Below are 10,781 nucleotides of genomic sequence, written 5' to 3' on the forward strand. Positions count from 1 at the left end.
CCCCAGAAACAACTCACAGACTGTATGAAGTCCAAGAAATAAAGAAAACAAAACAAAACAACACAAAATATCTTTACACAACAAGAAAACTTTGACTATTTCCATGTTACACTTTGTTTTGCATGTACTTTATGCTCATTGTAACTCTGGGGTTTTTGATGCATACTGTCAAACCTTTAAAAAGATCAAGTACTGACTATTCATATAGATTTATGTAAAAATTATTTTAAAATCTGAAAAAAAGTACTGACAAAAATGTATTGTATAATTTTACGCAAAAAATGCTTGAAATCTGTACATTTATCTTTGTTTTGTAAAATAAAGGTGTTAAAAAAAGATTAATTTTTACTTAGAATTAATAGTATTCCATCAATATGTAACTGTTCTTAAAATAACTAATTTACATTTGTAAATTAACTTTAGTAAAATATAAGCTGGTAATTTAGTTCTACATAGAACAATTATGTTTTCATAATCTTCATGTTTCAAAGAGTAAAAGTAATATACATTAATACTACAAAATGTTTGTAATTAATAAAAGTATAACATTTGTATATATTAAAGTTTACTTAAGGTTCTACATGGAAAACTTCATGTCCTTTCCATTTCTTTTTTTTTTTTTTCTTTTATCTATTGTTTTAGTGGTTGGGTTTCTTTTTAAAGGAATTGTCTGCATGCTAGAAACTGTGTCGCCCATGTTTACTTACATAAAGTAGTAAATTATTTTTAATTCTTGTGACAGTTTGTTTCATAGTATGAATTTAGAAAGATAATTCCTTTATCATATATTTAGCAATTTAGTAACAATGTTCTGGTTGAAAGTTAAAAGCATTCACACACTTATAAACTATCAGGAAGGAAAAATAGATATTTACAGTCATCATTAGATATACACATCTGTCCAGTATCACTTATTGTTATCTCTACAAAGATAATTAATAAATTATCCTGCAAAAAAAATAAAGTAAAAGGGTGTTTTCACCTGAGCTGGGGATCTGAGGATGTATTTCCAGCCGAAATCTTGCTTTGAATCCATGTTGTAGATGCTGAATGGGAAAGGTCCAGAAAGAGCAACATAACCACAAGGACCCTGTGGACCAGGAGTGATGTGCGCAGCAAGTGTGTCTTCCAAAATATGCAAAACTGGAGTATCTCAGAAAACAAAAACTGAAGACTTGCTTTGTAAAAACTTCTAAAAGGAGCTCCTCCAGTTAAAATGAAAGATAATGACAGAGCAATACAAATGAATAAAAGTAGGCATTTTTGCAATAAGACAGATTTGGACAAATATTTTAAGCTGCGTTATTGTAATTTTACATATACAGTTAAAGTAATAGAAACATTTAAAGACACAAGTCCACATCAATGATTATATATCATGAAAGAGAATAATTGGTATAAAATGAGAATGGGTTGTATAGGGAAGAATTTTGATCCAATTAAAGATATCAGCTCAAAATACAAAATCCTATGACTTTCATTATTTTGTATTTACATTATTAACCAAAATTAAAGATCTATAGATAGCATGAGTCTGGATCTGAAACTTTCACACAGTTGAGAAACTAAGGCCAATTAATGCGTTTGCCAAATATTTAAATTGCAATCGGCAAATCTGAGAGCTGCTTCAGGTCCTGAGGGTTGCACCATTTGGAGTGTTAAATAGAGAGGAACTGGGATATGCCAAGGATTTCATTACTTGGGTCTGAAGAAGGAATTATTGGGTCAGAGGCACTCCTGGAAGGTCGGTGATGGCATCGTACACAGTGGGTACCCAAGTTATTTAGAGGAATATGGGCTGATTGGGTTAAGGGTGCAATGGGAAAGCCACAGTCTGGGGTGGGAATGCTCATACCTGATGATATGTTACCACCTATTAAGAACTGGGAAAGAATATGTCTATTGAGAGCAAGAAGGGCAGTCCAAATGTTTAAAGTACAGAAAAGAGAAAGGAAGAAGAATTTAACCAATGCCTCGGAAGAGTCAGAGAATCTAGCTAATCTTGAAGTGTACATGTATGTTGTATGTTCATAATCACACTAAGAATTAATGCCATGATGTAATATATATAGGATTTGGGTAGATTCTGACCTGAGCTTGAAGAAGCAAAGCAAAGTGAATAAGCCATCCCTGAGGAGACTGAACGTGTGACCTGGGTCCTATTAGCAACATGTGGTGCCACACTGTGCTAATGACAATTAGTCAAAACCAGAAGCAACAAAACCAAAAGGGGTCCCCAAGGAACAAACCAGAGACACTCTCTGGGGCTCATTATCCACTGTATGAAAACAAAAGGCTAGGTGAATATCGTGATAATATTCAAAGGCCAGACAGGTCAGGGGAAGGTAGGCCACCAAGGCTGACGGGTCTATGGATGTCAGAGTAGTGGGGAGTGACTCTCCTCCCATTTTGAAATCAGGACTGAGCACTAGGGACAAAGGGATGCTCCAGTCCCTGCTTCAATTTAAAGCCACTATGGTCTTTCTTCTGGGACAAACAGGTTTTTAACAACCATAGCGTTCTCACTGAGACTTCCCCATGGGGCTGTGGCAAAGACAGGCCTGGACAGCTGTGCTCACCTTTCCTTCACCCCACACCCTCCCCATTCCCCCAGACTCAGTGCAGCTGACAGACATAACATAAGGAATGCAGCAGAGGAAGTCCACAACCGCACTAGAGTGTGTGAGGGTCGCTGAGAAGCCAGGTATGGTGAGTAAACTATTAAAGACAGAAGAAGCAGAGGAAAGATGACGAACATCAGTCACGTGGGTGACAATATAAATGGAGAGAAGGAAGGAAGGACAGAATACGAAGAGAGAAAGGAGCAATGGGGTGGGCATGAAACTTTCCATTTTTTTTTTAGTTTTATTTTATTTATTATTACTATTATTGTTGTTGTTGTTGTTGTTACAGTCCAGTTATTATCCCTCTCCCAGTCTGTCCTCTGACTGTTTCTCATCCCATTTCTCCTCCTCCAATCGAGCCTGAATGCTCAGGAAGGAGATCTGGATATCACCCTAATTAGAACATTATTTCGGTTCTTTTCTAACACAAGAAGTGGACTAGAGTTGGAATGTTAAAATTGGTCAGGTAGGAGGATAAGAAAAGCACACTGTTCTCAGAGAAGACACAGTTACATGGGTCTAGAAATCCGGGCAATGACATAACCTTTGTAGAGGCAGGTGCTTCAAAATCAAAGCCCATGAAACTCAGCAAGCTGTGTCTGGCACAATGGGTAGACATTGTTACAGAAATAGAAACCAGAAAAGATAAGCATTAGGTTTAAAACAATCACAGAGTAACAGATACGATGGGAGAGTCTTGTAATAGTGTGCTGGCTGCATGCAGGCTTAAGGGTGTATGGGGATCACACAGAGAGATAATATTTGGAGCAACACCCGTGGTGAAGCACTGTATCACAATGCCTGGAAGAGCTGGAAGCCTCTGAGTCATAAGAAACTCAAACTGAGCTCTGTGGTGAGAAGACAGATGCAGATGTAAATACAAGGATATCTGTGAAGGAGCCCACAAATCCAAACTGGATGGGGGGATTGCTACCAACTGAGAACAAAATGTTCTATATTTGAATACCATATTTTACAAGTATAATTTCTTTACATCAGACTTTATTGACCAAACTTATCATTAATACATATCTTTAAAATATATTGTGTAGTTTTGTCAGATTACTGATAGCCAGACACCTAGACAGTAAATTTGAGGAACTTTAATAATTGAATCTGGGCTGCGCTCTTCCAACTTCCCTCCCCACTGAAATCTGCTAGGTCTGTTCTCTGATCCTTCAGGGAAAAGCTGAATCCCACAGATGGCATTAATGAAGACACAGCATAAGAAAAACTGTAAGATATTTGACACAGAACTGCTCCCCAAATTTATTCACCTATAGAGACTGGGCTAAAACTGTTGAGGGTTGTTTACACCGAGGGTCTAAATATCATCTCTTGATTGCCCAACAGTGGCTCTGCCCTCACTTCGCATCTTGCTGTTTATATTCATGTTGATATTTTCTCACATCCATATTCCAAATGTTGCCTGCCTTAATATTTTATTTCATCTCTCGATGATGTATCACATGTCCTGCATCAGTGCTCAATATTGAGGAATCTCTTTTACTAGATTTTAAGTTAATGCTGAGATGCATGGGGGTCTCTCAAAACAGGGAGTGCAACCCCTGCTTTGAAAAGAACCCCAAACTCTTAGCCATGCTTTCTAGCCTGTCCTGTTCAAGATCCCACAATCCACTCTGTAGACTGTGATATAAATTCTATCATTCTGTCCACACACTAAAGCCATTCTAAGATTACAGATTTGAGGAAGAAGAGCTCAGTGTCTGCACTGCAGGAAAAGACACTGTCTAATTCAAGGTCTGGTAAGTGTCAAGAAAAGACTTCCTGAAGCATTTAAATGTCAAGGCTAGGCCTGGCAGATAAATCGCTGTAAGTCTTTAATACTGTCCAACACTTCAATGTGTCTGTAAGTTGTCTTCATTATACTAATATCAACTCTCCAGTATAACTAAATATCCTATGCTAATCACTGAGTCATGTCCGTCCTTTGAGTGCTCAGGCAACAGGAAACCAGTTTCATAAAGTACAAGACTTTGTCTTCTAGGAAATCTTGTGTGGTATTTACCAATATCAGCAATGATGTCTTCCCTTCCTATGTTAGCTAGATAAAATTAAACTCTTAGATTTCAAGATTTCATATGGAAACACACTTGTATTTGTAGCAGTTTATTACATATGAAAACAAAATAATAATTACACAATGGTTTGTGGGACATGAAATACTCCCATAAAGAATTGTTTATAAGATCATTCACTCATGCATTTAAACATGTGTAGGAATAACATGTATATATGTATGTATATGCATACATGTACACACACATGCTGCATGTGTGAGTTCTGCAAATTAATAAGATGTTTATGAAGCTCCCGTGGAAACATTTGTATGCAAAGTACAGAAGTTATCAACTATTTGCATAAGTGTGATCATGGAGTCTTTGTGTTTTCGTGGCTGTGTGAAGTGTTAAGTGACTAGTGGTCAGCAATTAATAATGGGTGTTTTAATCCATAAGTATATATGTGGTAACAATACCTATCTATAACTAGTTCTTTTGTTATCACATCACATTTTCATATTAGTGCATGTTTAAAGATCAATATATTTTGAGAATTATTTGTCTAAGAGAATGAGCATTTATTTATTACTTCATTCTTGAATGTGATATGGTTTTGTTTTCATTTGATCCAGAAATACTTTAGTAATTTTTGCTAAAATATAATTTGTGTAAATGTGTAAGTGTACATGTTTCTAAGTATAAATGTATGTGTGTGAAATGTGTGGTGTTTGTGAGTGTTGTGCATATCTGGTACATGTGGGTATGCACACTGCCTTCTAAACATGCTACATGTGATCAGTGGCCGTGTGGAAAGAGTGTTAATAAGACAAGATGAGAATACTTTAGTTCTCAAATCTAAACGACATGTCTACTTAAATGGCCCAAAAAATCCTTACAGCTTTTCTCTGCAAGCACAAGACTCAAGCAACTCCCCCTTTTGTTGTATGTTCTACTAAGCACACCCAGGACTTGATACATCCTGAAAGCTCACAAGTATTCTCTAAGGTGCATGCGGACCTCTAGTGTCCTGGGCACAAGCCCTTCCATTCAGAAGCACCTTCTAGAATGTATATTCTACAGAGACACCTCAACTTACATGAGAAGACAGTGGTAACTAGAAATCATTGTGAAGAAAGGACCACAGTAATAGTAAAACTAATAATATTGTGAGGAGACATCTACGGGCTGTGTGTTGGGTGGGTGAGGTAGATGGTGATGCTTTGATAAAGAAAGTGGATTAAAACAGAGAAAGAGACAGAACCCAGAAGAAATTTTAAGAGAAACATGGTGTGAAAAATGCTACACAGACAAGTTAAGAGTTTAGGAAACATTTTACTTGAAGTTGAATTTATGCAAGAAATAATATCCGTAGCAATAAATACTAAACCTTCTCTTAAGGTAAAACCCTAATTATATGAAAAACAAAAAATAGAAAAGAAGTACAATGGAGATACCAGAGACTGAATCACACTCTGTTCCCAACACAAGCACGATGTGAAGAAAGATGTCACAGAAAGTTGGAGAACAAGAGGAGCAATGTCTGCATGGAAATGCCATGATGCATTTAAGGTTGATGACACAGAAAGGAAGGAAGTTCTTTTATAGTATGTAGTACTTGAAGAGTATAAAAAACAGCAACACATCTCCATATGCTGGAAGGTTCAAATGCCTAAGTTGAAACATAACATAAGTGATTTTAGAAAGTACTTATCAGAATCCTGATTGTAAAGAGGTTGAGAAGAGGCAGAGCAGCCTGACAGTCCTATGTGACAACAGAGGCCTGCAATGATCCCAGGTACTTAGAAAGCTGATGGAGGAGGATGCTGTGAGCTCATTAGTCTCAGATCACCTGGGCAACTTAAGGGAATTTCAAACAAGGAACAAGGATGTGGCTTTTCATTAAGCAGTGTATAAACAAAGGGCCTTAGGCAAGAGGATAGAGCTATATAGGCAGATTGCATGTGAGAAATAGAAAATAAATTGAAAGGGGACAGAAAGGCAGATAAATTGACAGCAAAGCCCTGGGTATGGCAGATAGCAGTCCCAGCAAAGAGCACTCCCTCCCTGGTCAGTGAATAGAGAGGGTGAGATTTAGGAGCAGCAATGTGGCTTCCCCAGCAACTGACAGAAAAGTATGCCTCATAAAGAGGAAATGTAACATTAGAGCTGAGGCCACAGTCTTAAAACTCTAAAACAGATTCTGAGTATTATTTTTCTTGCCCCAAGCTATTTAATCACATCAGAACAAATCCTGGACTATTATTCAGATCTCTCTCTAGCATTTATAAACAGCTGTAACTATGTGGGATATAATGGTTAATTTTTGAGGTCTTAAAAACATACATGATACAACATTTCGTAAATATTATAACAGTTTTTCTCAAACTCTACAGTATTTCTTCAGTTGAACCACTGACACCATTAGAGTTCTTTGTTCAGTATTTTCCACTTTATGAAAACTTCTACTTTGCTCTAGAAAGCACAATTCTATATACCTCTTTATGTCTTGTGAGCCTTACCCTCAGATGCCTAAACTTAACTGCAGACACTAAATGAGTTTATTACATTAGGGCCTGCCCAATTGTTCCCAGTGGGACTACACAATTTCATAATCAAAAAAAAAAAAAAAAAAAAAATTCAATTCAAGTAGTTTCTAACAACTGACCCAGTAGAAATGCTTATTCTTTAAAAATATTTTTATCTTACATTTGTAAAAAGATGTGTAAAAGAATGCTTTGTCTTTTAAAATATTGATTTAAAGTACTGTGTTCTGTCAGTAATATGGAAATTAATTTTTTATGTGTTTACTTTCTTCTTATATGTTTTTCCAATGACAACCACTAACTATGCACGGCCATCTTTTATATTTATTTATTGATCACTTACAGTTCTTCAGGTAGGCCAAATTTTTCTCCTGAATGTAGGCTGACATCCTTTTCCTGTGATGAACTTGTCTCATTCATCCCTTCATGTTTTACATGCACATGTGGTATGCAGTTCAATGTTACCCTTGCTTTATTTCATTTGGTTTGGTTTGATTTGATTTCATCAAGATGAAGTCTTTTGAATTGTTCAGCAGCCCATAAATTCACAGTTTTCCATTTCACCTCCTAAGTACTGACTTCATATTTATGTAACATCACATACAGCCTAATTATTTAATTTCAGCATTATTATGTTTGCTGATATTTTATGTGTTAAATACACACTCGGTGTCAGATAAGAAATGCTATGATATTATACTGTCATAGCTTTTTTAAATCTAAATTTTAGGGTAATATCTTATAGATTGCAACAAAAAGATCTGCTGCTCTCTTAGGAAGTTTTCTGATCATTATCTACTGAGGTTTTTCAATCTACAGATCAGAAATATATCTGCATTCCTTTGGAGATTTTAATTTCTTAAAATTATTTTGTAATTTTCAGAATATGAAGTTGATTTGTTTTATGTGTTAAATGCTTTTTGAATGCTGTTATAATTACATTACTTTCCTAATTTGATATCAATTTGTTCAGTGTAACCATATGGAAGCATGCTCAGCATTTGCTGGTAACCCTCATATTCTGTGGCTTTGTTGATCTCATAATTTTAATCAGTATGTTATTGTCAATGCCTAGAATTTCTACATGTAGGTGCATGACAGGTGTGGGTAAAGATTATTGCAATGACTCCTAGCCAAACAAAAGCTCAAATGTCTTCCTTTCATGTGTAACTAAGACCCTAGGGCATAATTTGCAATGCAAGAAGGATTTCTTAAATCTATTTTGTTTTTTAATTAATTTATTTACTAACTTTACATCTGGAACCCAGTTTCCCTTTTCTCTTCTTCCCCAAACCCCAGTCTTTCAATTTCACCTCATCTCCCTCCATCTCCCTCCCTTTCTTCTAAGAGGTACCAACCAGCCTTAGCAATAGGCTAGGTGCATTTTCTTTTACTGACCCTAAACAAGGCAACCCAGTAGAAAAAAAGGATTCAAAGACAGGCAACAGAGACAGTCCCTGTTTCAGTTGTTAAGAGTCCCACATGAAGAACAAGCCGCACATCTGTTACATATGTGTAGGGAACCTAATTCCATCCCATGCATGCACTCTGGTTGGTAGTTCAGTCTCTATAGTGTCCTTGATCCCTCTGACTCCTTTAATCCTTTCTTTCACCTCTTCTACCAGATTTCCCTAATGCTTGGCTGTGGGTCTCTTCATCTGTTTCCATCAGCTGCTGGGCGAAGACTCTCAGAGGACAGTTATGCTAGGCCCCTGTCTGCATGTTTATTTCCCTGTGGTTTCTTCTTTTGAATTAAGATCACCCTGCACCCAAGTATAGGGTGAAGTTAAATCTTAGAGATGTATTTAAGAAAAAAAGGGAACCATGAAGCCATGGCCCACTGAGAAATAAATGGTTTAAGAAAATATCCAATGTATCAATATGTATCATTAAAAGTAATTTTTATCAGTTTTCTCCAATGCAATGTCAATGGGTTTATCAACCATTCTCCAGGTCTTACCCCATGTACAGGAGTAATTGGCCAACATACAATAAACTCAATAGTATTTTAATGGCCTTTTTGTTTCATTTTATTATTACTATTATTAATGGCTTTTGTTTATTCTAATTTTCATATTTTGTTTGTTTTGTTGTTTGTCTTTGTTTTGAGAGACAGGAATGAATTTGGGTAGGAGGATATGGGAGGAATTGGGAGAGGAGAAAGTGTGATCAAAATATATTGTATGAAAAAAATTCAACACAAAACATGAAAATAACAACAAAACTATCTAGCTTATAAACAACATAGTAATTGGCAACTTTATTGAGAATTGGTAATGGAGATCAAATTTGAGTGGTAAGGAGCACAGAAGACAGACAGCCTGTAGTTAAGAAGAGAAGGTAATCGTGTTAGCATAGATCTTCTCCTGGCATGTATCAAATAAAGAAGAACATTAAATTAGAAGAAAGTAGAGACCAAAACGGGGTTAAAGGAGTATACAGAAGCAGAAAGAATAACTATACAAAGCAAGCTACAGATGGGGATGAGGGATGGGTTGGGAGGGGGCCTGAATCCAGTTTGAACGAGTCTGTGCCTGAAGGGGAGAGGTAGGTTGTGGTAGACGGCATCAGACCATGCTCAAATAAGCTTGATTGCTTTCCAGGTTTCAGAGTGATCCTGAACTATGTCACGGTTGTCTACCCAGGAAACCTCAAATAGCAGCACATTAATGGCCCCTACTTTCCTCTTAGTTGGCCTGCCTGGCCTGGAAGCTGCACCATCCTGGTGGTCAGTTCCTCTCATCACTATTTACCTTCTCTCTGCCCTGGGCAATGGTACAATCCTCTGGATCATTGCTCTGGAGCCCACACTGCATCGACCAATGTACTTCTTCCTCTTCTTGCTTAGTGTGTCTGATGTTGGCCTGGCCACAGTGCTAATGCCCACCCTGCTAGGCCTGGCCTTTGCTGATGCTCACGCCATCTCTGCCTCAGCCTGCCTTCTACAGATGTTCTTCGTTCATGTCTTTTCTGTTATGGAGTCTTCTGTCTTGCTCGCCATGGCCTTCGATCGGGCAGTCGCCATCTGCCGCCCTCTTCACTACCCAGTGCTCCTCACCAACAGTGTCATTAGCAAGATTGCCATAGCCATTGCTTTCCGATGCTTGAGCCTCCATCTGCCCCTGCCATTCCTGTTGGCTCGCATGCCATATTGCCGCCCGCAGGTCCTCACACACTCTTACTGCTTACACCCTGATATGGCTCGCCTAGCTTGCCCGGGAGCATGGAGTGCAGTCTACAGCCTGGTTGTGGTACTGTCAGCAATGGCACTAGACCCTCTGCTTATTTTCTTCTCTTATGGCCTGATTGGCAAAGCACTGCAAGGCGTTGGGTCTACTGAGGATCGCTGGAAGGCTGGCCAAACGTGTGCTGCTCACCTCTCTGCTGTGCTCCTCTTCTACATACCCATGATCCTCTTGGCACTCATTGACCGATTCAAGCTGCCACTCCCTCCGCCTGCCCATACGCTCCTCTCCTATGTCCACTTCCTGCTCCCTCCGCTGATAAACCCAGTTCTCTACAGTGTCAAGATGAAGGAGGTTAGAGAAAAAATTCTCAAGAGGCTACTACCCACAAAGGTGGGCTGTGCTTAG

General features: G+C 37.9%; 1 protein-coding gene across 1 annotated transcript; it reads left to right on the plus strand.

The window, feature by feature from the left end:
- Positions 1 to 9,812: 9,812 nt before the first annotated feature.
- OR51S1 (olfactory receptor family 51 subfamily S member 1) lies at positions 9,813 to 10,781 on the plus strand (the record flags this gene model as incomplete). Its single annotated transcript, XM_080913349.1, has 1 exon — positions 9,813 to 10,781. One exon carries the CDS (start codon positions 9,813 to 9,815, stop codon positions 10,779 to 10,781), a length of 969 nt encoding a protein of 322 aa, XP_080769475.1.

This window comes from Micromys minutus (genome assembly GCF_963924665.1).
Source record: "Micromys minutus genome assembly, chromosome: 2".
NCBI lineage: Eukaryota > Metazoa > Chordata > Mammalia > Rodentia > Muridae > Micromys > Micromys minutus.